Source organism: Triturus cristatus, chromosome 4_1 (assembly GCF_964204655.1).
Source record: "Triturus cristatus chromosome 4_1, aTriCri1.1, whole genome shotgun sequence".
Classification (NCBI taxonomy): Eukaryota; Metazoa; Chordata; class Amphibia; order Caudata; family Salamandridae; genus Triturus; species Triturus cristatus.
The window spans coordinates 453106234-453120429 of NC_140585.1; the positions used below are offsets into that span (position 1 = coordinate 453106234).

At 41.3% G+C, this 14196-nt stretch overlaps 1 protein-coding gene across 1 annotated transcript in view; it reads right to left on the reverse strand.

Moving 5' to 3' along the window:
- Window positions 1-14196, reverse strand: part of VWF (von Willebrand factor) — a 1048714-nt gene that overhangs the window by 391020 nt on the left and 643498 nt on the right. The window contains exon 36 of the mRNA XM_085652611.1: window positions 3605-3797. Within this exon, the coding sequence (XP_085508737.1) occupies window positions 3605-3797 (193 nt within the window). The remainder of the gene's footprint in view (window positions 1-3604; window positions 3798-14196) is intronic.

Genomic DNA, 14196 nt, shown 5'->3' on the forward strand with positions numbered 1-14196 from the left:
TGTTCATGGCCTTGTTACTGTGAGTTTATGACCATAAATAAAATGAAAATACATTTGACTGTAGGGCCTCTCGATTAGTTCCATGAACGGATGGGTATTGGTAACCTATTCCGGTAGATGCTTAGGCAGTGTGTAGACAAAAATATTTTCCAGTGCTCTCTACCAGGGCAATGTCCTTCAGTGTATATCTGGAAGCCGAGCCATTAGAGTGACGGGGAATACCCCCTATAACCGGAGAAGTCCTGCACAGCACTTCTAAGTAGTAGTCCAGTATTGAAGCTGCTGGAGAAGCAGTATTGGGGAGCTCTTCCCTAGTCTTCCCTTTGCCAGAAAGGCCCAGTATGTAGTGGACAGTCATATGGCTATCAGTTATGGTTCATAAAATGTGTGGCTTGGAGGGTACACACAACCCTACCAGTACCTAGGCTTCATTCACTCTCTTGCTTAGTGGAGAACTGAAATCCTGGAACTCTTATTGCCCATTAACATTCTGCTCTAGCCAGTTAGTACCCTTCCTGGATCGCAATATTCCCACAAGCCCAGTTGTGAAGGACTTGTGGAGGAAAGCGTTAATGGTCCTTACAGTGATAGTTACACCTTTCCAACTGTGGGCTCTCAGACAATCAGGGAAGAGCAAAGAAAGTCAAACTGCTTAAAATCAAAGAGCTCTGAACTGCCTCATATGCTGGGTGGACTACAAGCACTGATTTGACTAGCCCTCACAGCTGATACACTTTGAAGATTAACATTTTAAGGCTCTACTTGTCATATTATCAATTCATATGTTTGTTTTCTCGTTCACCCCTCTCCAGCTGTGTGCTACTTAGGGGTGGGCGGAATTTGCGGAATTAACCTTCGCAAATTATCGCGAGAATGTTTAAAATTATCGCAAACAAGCAGAAATATCGCGAAGATGCGGAAGTTTTTTTCCGGCATGTTCGCGAGATTTTCTGCATGGTTACCCATGTGGTTGCTTGCGGGCGCGGCCATCTTGATTTGAGTTGTTCTCGCGGTGCATGATCGCGAGAAGAAAGACGTGATCGCGCGACGCATGACGTCACTGCGGGCGCGAACTGTCGCGAGACAGCGCAAATGGCTAAAAACAATACAACATCTCATGGAGAACGCGACCGGATCAAGAAAACTTGTCGTCGAACGCAGGGATTCAGGTAAGGCGATCGCGCGCGCGCGAGAATGTATTATTTTACAGCGCGAGCAAGAAACAAATTATCGCCAAGCTGCGGAAACCGGAATTTTTGACATTTTCGCGCTCTCCGCGGAACGCAAAAATGTCAAATTATCGCAATTTCCGCGAACGGAACGAAATTTTTGCCCAGGCCTACTACTGTACCAATCTCCATTTTACATCTAGTTAATTGTCTAGATACTCATATAGTTAATAGTTGATAATAGCACTTAGTTTGGTTGTGAATATAAACGAGCTTGAAGCAAATTATATTTTGTTGGTTTAGTGTACTACACATGCCGCCGCCCCTCACTGTCAGCATGGGAAGCCTACCACTTCTGCTTAGATATCCAAGAAAGGTGAGTCGTTCAATGACCAAAAGAAGGGCTATTACCCAACTATCCCAGTCCTATTGTGAGCTCAGGACCTAATTAAAAATGCCCAAAGGAGAGGGGATTCCAGTTAACAGGTGACCTTTTAGGAGGGTCTATCTGGCATGTCAAAATGACACAATAGATGTCCACACAAGATAGAATATTCTCGTTTTTCGGCAGGATAATAAAGGGAATGGAGCAGATGGGACTGCATTTAGAAAACTGATGCTAATGATTTACATTTAAGAGAAAGGAGTTGAGTCTGTCAGCCTTACATTTTACTTATTGGTATAGTAAAGCCTGCACACGTGAATGTGAACAACAAGGAGACCTGAACATTGGAACCTGGAAGAAGCAGGCATCCATTGTGGGGTGTATGGCGTTCCTATGTTCTATATTAGGATCATATTCCCTAAAAATGGGCTTTTAAATGTGTGACATTTTCTACCCTCCATGTGTGTACACTGTCAGACCTTCATAGTTGAGTAAGTGATGTGATTGTTGCATTAATCTACCTTTAATCAAGCATTTTTCTTCCTGTTAGAGAAAAAACAGTTGCTCTGTGAAATCAGTTGGTTTGATTTTTCTATTTCTGACTATGTTGCTAAAACGTTAATTTTTAGCGACTCACCAGAAAGGTATTTTTCAAATATTTCTGCACCTCCGTTGAGCGCTCTAACTCACTAGCTCTGTTTCTGTTGCCCTCTCTTCACACAACCCTTTTTCCTGTTGTGAACAACGACTGAAACTTCTCAAGAAGGACGTTTTGTGTGTGTTCCTTCGACTACAAACCTGTTGAAGAGTCTAAGTGACTTTGTGCAGGGCCAAAGAGCCTGAAAGTTGTGTCTTCTTTTAATTATGTCATAGGTGTGGACAGAGGAGGATTTTTTAAATCAATCGGTTTACATATTGATGTCATCTGAAATGCTCATGATTGCACAGAAGGTTCAGATGGTCATATTTGTACTTGAGCATCTCTCCATCTAGAAGAGGCACCATAAATTGTGTACACAACACACACGGTATCAGCAGAACCCAAGTGAATCTAATGAGAAACTGCTATGAGGTGGACGGAGACAGACACAATCGTGCTTCAGTTCTCCAGGTTTTAGGGTCATCATTAAAGGGAAGAAATAAAGGTTGAGATGCTCAGTCCTTCTTGGAGAAAGGAAATATGAACATGAAATAAAAATGGCTGTCTGCTCAGGTGGACAGATTTTTTTGAAGTAGATGATTTCTCCATCATGCACGTCACTGGATTTGCAGAGGTTGGGGACGGAAAGGGCGGAAGCCACACAAACTAATACCTCGAACAGAGCAAACTACCTCAGAGGAAGCCACTGTGAATAAACATGTCCAGATCCAAGCTAGAACACTAGTGTATGGCTCTCAATGGCTCCCAAACTGTGCCAGCGCTCTACACCAAGGCATCTGACCATCGCAACTGGTAGCACATTCCCCAGGCAATGATTTGTTGCTTAAGTATGTAGACATGTTGCATATTTTGCACACTGCTACTCCTCCCTCAACCTTATAACACTAACAAACACAATCAGAGCACATCAGAACATAATGCATCCCACCCAACAACTCCCATATGGGAGATAATACAACCAAGCACTCGTCCAACAAATATATACATGTCCTCCTGTAATTGTTCAAGAATATTTGAGCGCTACGATGCCGCACCAGTGAAAACCGCACAGTGTAAATATGTTCGCTACCATAACATAAAGTTGAGACTCCTTGATACTAGCCATGTAAGCACACCTCTTCATTACCCATCCCACCACATTGTCTCATAGCAGTTAAAAAATAGGAACTAATCCTTGTTGGTAATCACAAGTGTTTACAATACCCAGAAAAGTAGAGAAATTTAACATGGGTTTTAGCCTTATTGGTTTATGGTGCAGTGGCCAGAGGATTCAGAAAAACATACGATGCTTACTTTTTTTCCTTCGTGATAAAACTACATAAAGAGAAAAAAGAGAAGAAACACTAATAGCATGACTGAAGCAGTTAAAAAAGTGGACATCTGACTTACCACACAGGCCATATGCTTTTGACGCAAAAAACCTTGGATTGAGCTGGAGTGTGAACTCGTTGTTTCTTGGAGTGAAGGTGAGACCAAAGCCCAAGTTTGCGACTTTGACCTCATGCATTATGGCGCCATAAATGGTAAACTCGAAATCGCTCTCTTTGTGATGGGGAAGTTCTTTTCCTTTGTTCACTTCAATCTATTTTCGTGACAGAAAATATGACAGGTATAATACATTCACCTCATAGTAATCACACCAAAAAATAAAAAAAAACATTCTTTGACCAGTACAAAGACAACGTCATCAAAGGACAAGTGAGGGAGGGAGTAAATTAATGAATTAGCAAGTATTCAAGAGAATGAGTATGATGGTAAATAAATAGCAAGACATTAACAAGAGTTTAAAAACCAAAATCAATACACACAAAAACATTACATGTTTTGCTGGTTGGATTGTACAGAATACATAGGTATAAAATCCCAAGTAATGAAGCGCATTCCCTGACAGTACTATTTTCAACCAATGGCGATACACATCTGCAAATTATGAAACTTATAGTGCAAATGCATCATATCCATAATTATGGGGCCAATACTGCAACCAAAGAACAGCATATATCCTTCCACCTTTACCAGGGGCGGCTCCTCCGTTATGGCGGAGGAGCGTCACCCCGCATGCAAGCCAGCAGAGGCAAAGGACAGAAATAAAATGATACTAAAACATTTTTATTATCCTTTTATTTTTCATACTGCAGGCTACGACTGTGAGCTGATAGAGGGGCGTGACCACCCACACTAACGCTACAGCACCAGGGATGAGGGGGAGTGGTGGACACTGCCAAGTGAGCATGGCGATTTATGCGCACTTAGCATTTCTCCAAACGAGCTATGTTGTAAAGTGGTTGGAGCACCCAATCCAGGCTCCCAGTCTATGTCTGAGCGCCGAACCGAGGCGCTCAGACCAATCCCAGCACTGCTCATATGCTAGAAATAGTACTGGGATTGGGAGCTGGGATCCTGCGCAGTATGCAGCAGTTCCCGGACGGGAAGCGAGGATCGGGAGGAAGGCGGAAGCCGTTGGAGCAGGTGAGTGCAATTATCTTTATTTATAATCAGGTTCTCTACTACTTCACAATATGAGTGGCCGCTACTAACCCATACCATAGTTTTATCAAAATGTTATCTAAGAAAGTTAAACAGAACTTAAATTCAGATCATTGCCCATTGTGACATGCTCTTTGAAGAAAATAGCTTTTCCAAATTAACCGCTCCAAAACAAACATGCAATACAAAAAATACATAACTTGTAACATGTAAAAAAAAAAAATCCTAAATTGCCATCTTGGGGTTCTGGTGACATTTACATACCACTTGGCCTTCAGCTTGAGAGTTTATTATGACGCTAGAATCCTTGTTTGTTTTTAAACACATTTTTATTCCCATTTGCAGAATGCACACTTTGCATGTTGACATCATAACGCATAAATCAGTGAAATGCCTACATCCGACTGACTGGATAAATAGGTTCTATAGGTGCCGCAAGATGGCATTGTGAAGGTAGACCCCCTTGGTGCCAATATCGGACCGTATTACAATTGAGGTAACATGGCATCCTCTATATATTATGTTTTGGTGCACAAAATACAATGCTATAAAAACCCATAATATACATGGAACCAGGACTTATGTTAAATAGTTCAAAGTTCCCTTGAAATAAGGTTTCATCACTATAATTAAAGTCTTGGTGCCATGCTGCAGGGTTTCATCATTGTCTAGGCCAGGGGTCTCCAACGAGTAGCTCGGGAGCTACTGGTAGCCTGCCAGTACCCTCAAAGTAGCTCTCAGAGGTGAAGTCAATCCCAGTATCTCATTCAGAGAGTCTATGCAGAGACTCTAAGCATATTAAAAAATGCAGCACTTCTCATCTGAAGATCTTAAGCCAACCCGCCTACGGCAGGGACTCATATTAACAATCAAACACGCACGGTGTCTGCCTATTGAGTCTGCCACATGGTCACCTTTATCCAGTCTCGGACTAAGTCACAAGGTGATTGGCCATGTGGTAGTCCCCTGCTTTATCAATTTCACCATGTGTGTGAACAGTGGGCCATAAATGAAGAGTGCCAGTGGTAGCCTGAGCAGTAATCAGTGCTGATCCACTAAAGTGTGGGACTGCAGGAGTCAGAGTTAAAATGTTTCAGTTGGGTGCATGAGCAGCCAAGGGTTGAGGAAAGCTATCATCTATGTGTGCGTCTATTACAAACACTGTTTCTTCCTGTAAGCTACACCTGGTATCAAGGACTACCAAATGGGTATGCTAGCCCCCATCATATGGGTTTTGTCTGTGGCACAATTGTGTCAGTTCATGGCATAATAGTGCCAATGACATAATTATGGCCATCCTTTACTATTTTGGGTATTCGTTGTCTAGTTATGGTATACCGTCAGCCATCAGTGACATATTAAGAGCATGACTGCACTATATTCAGGCGTCCCTGATATAATTTTGGCTGCCCCTTGCATAATAATGACCATGACTAATAATATGGTGGCCATCCTGGCCTTTATGGTGTCCAGACTTTGCACAATTTATACTGGTGGGCATTATTGGCATTATACAGTCGTCCTCAGTGCTATGGTGCCATGGATTATGACTGTAATACCTGAGCATTTGAAGCAGTGTGTCCATGTGAGGCATTTGTACAGGTGAGTGCCCATTTAAAATGACTAGCTGATGTGGGTACTATGTATTTCCTAAAAATGAAGACGTATATATTTTAAAGGCATTTTTTTTACAAACAAGGGTTTTCTTCAGGAAAATGTAGTTTGTTTGCCCAGAATGGAAAGTGGTGATAGAAAAATCTGTGTATTTTCAGAAATTGATATGCTGGTGGAGACAAAAGGTTGCAATTCCAAAACACATTTAAAGTTGAAATTGAAAGATAAGTCAAGCTGAATTGAGGAGACCTAGTGCTGTAGTTATGTCCTTTGTGCCACAAGGCATGTGAAGATTTGAATGTTACTTTATCAGTCAGGTAGGGGCATTTAATATTGATAAATGTTTCCCTAGCATTTCTTCTGGTACTATCACCTGGAATACATGGGTGGCACTACGATAATCCTGCTTAGGGTGGTCATAGTGTAATGTTTACATGTGCTGTCAATATTTTACAGTGATAAAATTTGCTAGTAGCTCAACAGGACTTTCCTTGAGCTGAAGTAGCTCTCAATTCAGAAAAGGTTGGAGACCCCTGGTCTAGGCTATTAGGACTGTGCAACATGGAAGACCTATGAATGTGGTTAGATAATCAAAATTATGCAGCAAAAAACACACATTATGTGGTACATTTTCTGACAGCATTATTTCCATTCATTTGAACTAGATAACTTTGGTAAAATCAGCAAATTATCTGGCAAATTGTGTGGCAAATGCAGTAAATCCACAATTTTGCTGTAAATGCTGCAGCTACAGAATGGCATAAATCCACTGGCCAGTAGTTTAGCAAGGACTCCATGGGCCATGATGCAAGCAAAGAAGTTAGCCCTTTGACAGCTGTAGGCATAGTAAAATGAAGCTCTGTCAGAGTTCAATGGGCCTCTCAGGACTCTGGGCCTCAGTACCACTGCACCTGCTGCACCAATAGTAGATTTGCACCTCCCACTGGCCCCCATCACTGTCCATTATTTTATCAAAAATGCATTCATGAAAGCTAAACACTGCACAAACATTCAAACTCCAATCAGTGCCCATTGTCAGCTGCAGTTTGAAGAGCTTAGAAAAAAGCATTTTCAAACTAACTGCCACAAAATACACATGTAATACAAAATACATAACAGGTAACATGTAATATGGTCCTATATTGCCATCTCAGGGTTTTGGTGATATTTACAGACCACTCAGCCTTCGGCCTAATGGTATATCAGGCCATGAAAACCCATCAATGGCTGTAATTCATAAGCTATGGTTAGCACAACAATCCATGCAAACAATAACCATACTTTTAGTGTCTATGGGGGATATTTCTCCCCCACAGTCCAGAAATATGGGTTAGCCCCTACACAGGTTACATTCTCTTCCTCTGCTAATTCACTCACAGGGAGTAGAAATGAAGAGTCCTTCTATGTAATAATACTACACTATGAAAATACTTACTCAAGCCTTAGTCAGCTACAGGATTGGGCAGAAGAAATGTCAATTGTGGCCTTGGATCAGGCTGGTTTTAGACCAAATTGTTCCACCTTTAATAACATAACTGTGTTGCATTTTATCGGAAAAAAAGTATGTCCAGAAGCGGGGTATGCCCATCTACTGCCTTTGACCGTGTGGACAGGGATACCGTGTTGAGGAAACTTAGGGATTTGAGTTTACCAGAAGGTCTACTAATACTCATTATAGCCCTACACAGTGCCACATGGTGTCATGTTATGCTTGGTGATAATCATGACCTTACACCAAAAATTGAAACCAAAAATGGCCTAAAACAGGGCTGCTTACTGCTCTATTCACTATACATCGCTGACCTGCTGGAGTTGATGAGCCGAGTAGGTGGTGATGCCCCAAAGGTAAGGTCCTACCCAATGGGGACGCAATCTAAGTGGATGATTTTGTCATTAAATAAAAGTAAAATCATGACGTTCCGTACAAATGGCTATCATCCAACAACAAACTATGGGGCATATTATCAAGCACGGCGTTAACATTATCGCCGCTTTAGCGGCAGAAAACTGCCGCTAAAGCGGCGATAATGGGCTTACTAATATGCACTAGAGAATTCCAATAGAAGCCCATGTTGACACCAGAACATGGGCTTCTACTGGAATTCTTTGCGGCATATTATCAAGCCCATTGTCGCCGCTTTAGCGACAGTTTTCTGTCGCTAAAGCAGCGATAATTTTAACGCCCTTTCTTGATAATATGCCCCTATAGACAGCACTTGGGCTACGTTCTTATGGAAAGAGTTAAGTCATATCCCTACTTAGGGAAAATATTCTTGGCTAATATATCTGAGAGAGTAACAAATTGCGCATTTTAGAAATAAGGCACTAACCCATACAAATTAACTTATTGCACTTTATGGCCCTACAGGGCAAAACACTTTACCAATTTATTAACTGTACATAAGATGAATATCCCCCCTTCACTATTATATGGTGTAGAAATTATAAAAGTTGAGCCGTGGTACTTTATGCATAAAGCAGAAGGAAAGATTTTGCATACAATCTGTAACTTAAATACAATGGCCCCAATTAAGGCATTACGTACTGAAATGGGTTTGGTAAGCACCTCTGTAAGGGGATTGGCAGCCATAATACTTTGGGGTTATCGTCTTTTTCAATCAAAGGATAACTCTTTCAGGAAGCATATAAGCGTGTAGGGGGGTTGTATAGTGATGACAAATCTTTTACATGCACTCGGGCACTATAGTTTAAAATTGGTAGATATGCAAGACATGAGTTATTGTACTCTTCAAGGTTACCTGATTTTTTAAATGGAATACGCCATTTGCTTCTGTGGGAGAATAAAGAGGCTGGGTAATTAATACGGACTGCATGTGTCTCAGCGGCGAAACCATTTTTAAGTTGGAACCTAGGGGCATATCAACAAGGGCTTTATCTCTGCTTTTTTAGCTTTAAAAGCCAAAAAAGGAGAGATAAAACTAGCGCCCTATCAACAACAGGGTGCTAACATGCAAATTTGCATGTTAGCACCCTTTTACTCTACGCTTCCCCTTGCATCTCTAATGAGATGCAAAGGGGGCGTTCCAGAGTAAAATAATAGGAGAAATGTTGCTAAGCGACATTTCTCCTATTATCAAGAATGTCGCTAACCCTGTTAGAGACAAAAAAAGCAGCGCTAACGGCGGTTAACGCTGCTTTTTTACATCTGGTATTTTTCAGACTTAGCCATGATATCCTATGGAAGGAGGATATCATGGCTAAGTTTGCCTGTCCCTATCAACAAGGTAACGTGAGATTATCGCTGGCTTTCCAGCGATAATCTCACGTTAGCCTGTTAGCGTGAGGATTTTTATCGCTATTGAGATAAGCGTTGCTAATAGCACGCTATCTCAGCGATAAAAATTCACGCTAGCCGGCGATAATTATCCTAGCGCTAAGAGCGCTTAGAGATAATTATCGCCGGTTGTTGTTGATATGCCCCTAAGAGCGCAGTGTCTGCCGCTGTATGTTATTGTTTAGTCTGAGCTGTCTCACTCTAACTTGTGTTCCAGATGCTTGGCAGCAAATAAAGTTGGGATGACAGGTTGTGCAATCTATGTGAGGGGGCTGTACAAACGGTAGATCATGTTTTATTTGTTTGCTCTACTTTAAAATAACCTAAATGCTGTTTCCTAAAATATCTTATTGTAAAAAATTGTATTAAGACAGTCAGAGCAGCTTCCCACATGTTATGCAGCCCAGCTAATGAAATGATGTGCTACAGAATTTTTAATTTTTTTACGTTTTTTAAAAACGTAATAATTCTTGTATCTTATAGGTTAAATTATTTTAAAGTTGTTACAGACGTACTCTTTTTTGACATAATATACTTTGAATCTTGCATGTTATATTACTGTTGATCTCTTTATAGATTTAATCTTTAATAAAATCTTGAAATCTTGACTTAATCAAATGTTTTTAATACTGACAGTCATTTGTGATAAGTCTGTTGTGGCAAAAAGGGGGTTCAGGGACCTAATACAAATCCGAACTCAATATAGCGCTGAGTTTGCTGGGCTATAAAACACTACGTAAATGATACATTCAGAGTAGCCACTTAACAATTCAGTGAGCACTTTGAGCCTTAAAAGTGCTAGGTGAGCACTGTAAAATTACAAATAATAGCCACATAGATTCAGAATTAACTTTGATACAGTTTGTCTACAGAACTCCACTGATACTTGAGAGGCATTTTTTTGTTTGGCTCATTTGCTCATTGCAAAGTTCATAAGAGTCTAGAAAGGTGTTTAATGCACCCCCCCCCCCCCAATCCCACACACACAGCATGTTTTCCTAAAGTGTACCCAGAATGCAACATGCATGTGGGGAGGAGATGTTAGTGTAACTGAGGCAGAGGATGTTGTTACTAGTTAATAAAGCGGCTATAATTTTCTCTTGCAAGACTACTAAATGCTTTACGGCGATGTAAATAGCTAATGAACTGTCGGCCCGACCGCTGGGTGCATTCCACCAGCTGGCGAATGGCGTCACAAACTAGAAAAAGCATTGGCTGCATCCGCCCACTCAGGAATGGTCCTAATTCCACATTGAAATTAACCGAGAATAAACTCGCTCTGTGCTTCTGACCTCTGCCTGGCAGAATTTGTTTTCACAAAGAATGAATCACTTCACTGAAGCGGGGAAACTGAACTTCCTAAAATGTAGAATTGGAGGGATTCCATTTGTGTGCCTCACAAACTAAGGACTGGAGTGGCCTATTAAATTGTAATCCCTCCACAAACTCCTGTTTGCAGAGGAATGTAAAGGCGTCCTGGATTTGCCCGGACAGTCTCGGTTTTTCGCCAGCGGTCCCAGCGGATTTCAGGAAATTAAGCTCATGTCCCAGTTTTTAGAGAGGGTCGGCTAAAAATGGTGGGAGGTATCTTTTTATGTTTTGCAAAGCAGGGATAGTTAGCAGCTGTTATAAGAAAGCAATTTAATTAGCAGGCATACTACTGGCTCTAAAAATGGCATTTTATGTATGTTCTTACTGCCTCTTCTGTAATTCTCTGCTAGGAGCACTGTCATTCTGTGAGCTGGGTTGAAGTAAATTTGTAATCCTTCTTCTATTTTTGGGAAATGTCCCAGTTTTTGGCTTTAAACTTCTGGTCACCCTACTGGTGCACCCCGGCCTACTAAAGTAGACTCTTTTGCTTGGTTGAATTAATGGATGTACCACAAAATCGAAAAATATGTATTTTAGACAAAAATGTGTATATTTTCAGAACTCATAAGTTTAGCTAATGTTTGCAGACAAATGGAGACATTTTCTAAATATATTTAAAGCTGATATTTGCTAGATAAATAATTTGGCATCAGGAAGACTTATTACTAAAACCATAACCAGGGCGCGAGGGGCATTGCAACTATGACTCATGTATTAACCCTGTAGAAGGATTCCAACTTGATAAACCCATTTTCACGTTACTTCTGACAACCTTGCTTTATGCACTGAGGTAGTCACTGATAGTAATCTTGTATGGGAGGTCTCTAACATAAGCTTGTCTCACGTGTTCGCTATTATCACACTAATAATATTAGTAGCTCAATATGACTTACACTGAACATAAATAGCACAATTCGATAAAAGGTTGGAGACCCCTGCTCTAGTTGGTTTGTTGGTCTTCTCTTAAGGCAGGATGGGTGGACTACTGGCCACTGGGCACATGGGCACCTGCGAGTGCGCAAATGTGTTTGTGTATGCGTGTGTAGACTCAAACTAGTGATCACCTTTCACTAAAATCTTATTTTTTAATCGAGGACGGTAATAACTTGTTATAAAGAGGTTCCTATCAATTTGCACATTTGGTAGCACTGTGCATATTAATTGTTACCAGTGTCCATTGCAATTAAATTATGAACCAACCATGGTAGAATGTGAACCTTTGACCTGCATGAAACACAAGTATAGCAAAAAGCACTTGACTCACTGAGCCATCTTACCAGAGCCAAGAGGGACACAACAGGAAACTAAAACACCACAGAAAGGATCACAAATAAAGTCTAAAATATAACAACTGTGAAGCCAATATTAAAAGTTCACTATCTCTACTTATAAAAATCTCGCAACAGAGGCATCTACCAGAGTTATGGCAAACGTGCAAAGACGGAGACTAAGTGGAGTATGTGGGATGTAAACACAGAAGGCTAGAAAGAACAATAGTTTCATTGAGGAATGTCACAAGAAACGCTCAGGAATGCACGACGCGCTGAGGTTTGTGCGCCTCTCAACGCCTCACGCCGCAATGTGACAGAATCCGTACGTAACAGGAGATGAGCGCGTGCCTCTCTGGGCACTGCTGTGAGAGCGTGCCGTGGTGGTTCTCACTTCATAAAGACAAGTCACTTCAGCGACTGCAGACAAACCTTTAAATGGAGGGGAGTAGGGGTTGTTTATTGCCGCTGCTAGTTCGCCTGCAACCTTTCGCCTATTGGGTTTCCACTATGTTTGGAATGAACGCTGCAAAGACGATGACGACATCTGACTGTAAGTGCCTGTGAAGGAAGTGCTTCTCGAAGACATGAGGCGGCAACTGCGCGGTTTGTATAGCGAAGCAGTCCACGTGGAAGGGGGTGAAACCTCAAGGGACATATCATTCTGGCATGATGGGGAGCGTCAAAGAAACACCCCGGGCCCTTTACAGCAGGGCTGCACCAGAATGAGGGAAGCGATAGGCTTTACTGCGGCTTGGCTTGGGATATAGACATTGAAGGGAGACATTCTTGTTCAATCCCCTTCTGACTTCTCTGTGTGCAAGTGCGAGGCTGATGACAAAGAAATGAGTCGTATTTCGGGCGTCTTACTGGGAAGTCAAACGCAGTTCAAAACATACAGGGGCAGATTTACAAGCCCCATGCGCCACTTTTGCGTCACTTTTCCCTTGTTAAAAAGTGACGCCACTTTTGCGTCAATTTTCCCATTTTAAAAGTGATGCAAAAGTGGCGCAAGGGGCTTATAAATCTGCCCCAGGGTGCATAAATCTGCCCCAGGGTGCTTATTCATTGGCCTCGGCAAGCCTCCGATTATTTATTCATTTTTGCCAACATCTCAAATAGATATTAATATTGGAAAAGTAATAAGTAATAAAAATGCTGCTGCCTGAAGGTAGCCTGCATGCGCTTTCAAAATATATATAGTAATAAACGCTAAAATATATATATGGAAGTACAGAGTAACTAACCCATTTAGCATAAAACATGCACTATCATACGTTGCAGTCGTAAGGCGAGACAAGGGAACAATCAGCATAGAATAGTTGAGAGCTGTACATTAACGTCTTTTTTGTAGGGTTAAGTGGCATAAAAAGCAACAAAATTAAATGTTGCTTCTGGCGCTAGAAACATTCGCACAGTTCTTGCACAGCTTCACACAAAAAAGTGCACTTTTATTAACCAGTGCATTTTTTATCGGTTTCTGCATTAGAAGAACAGAAATCTCCCAATTGTATGAGTAGATGCAAGTAAAAGTATTTGATTGCGCAGAATACCTCAATTTTAGCTGAAGTCCAGACAAATACTATTCAACACTGATGTTCTCTTCATCTCTATTTGTTAGTACTGTTAGAAATGGGAGTCTCTATTTGGCAGCGGCTCGCATCCTGTCCAAGTCGGGACCCTTCTTTCTAGCCAGGAAAAGGGAGCTACATACCCGGATAACCCCTGCTCACCCCCTGGGTAGTTTGGCACAAGCAGTCAGGTTTATCTCATAGGCAATGTGTAAAGTATTTGTACACAACACACAGTAACACAGTGAAAACACTACAAAGGACACCACAACAGTTTAGAAAATTTAAGTGCCTTTATCTAAACCAAACAAGACCAAAACGGCAAAAATCTGACTTACACAACTCAAAATATGACTTTTAAATGGTTTCAAGCAA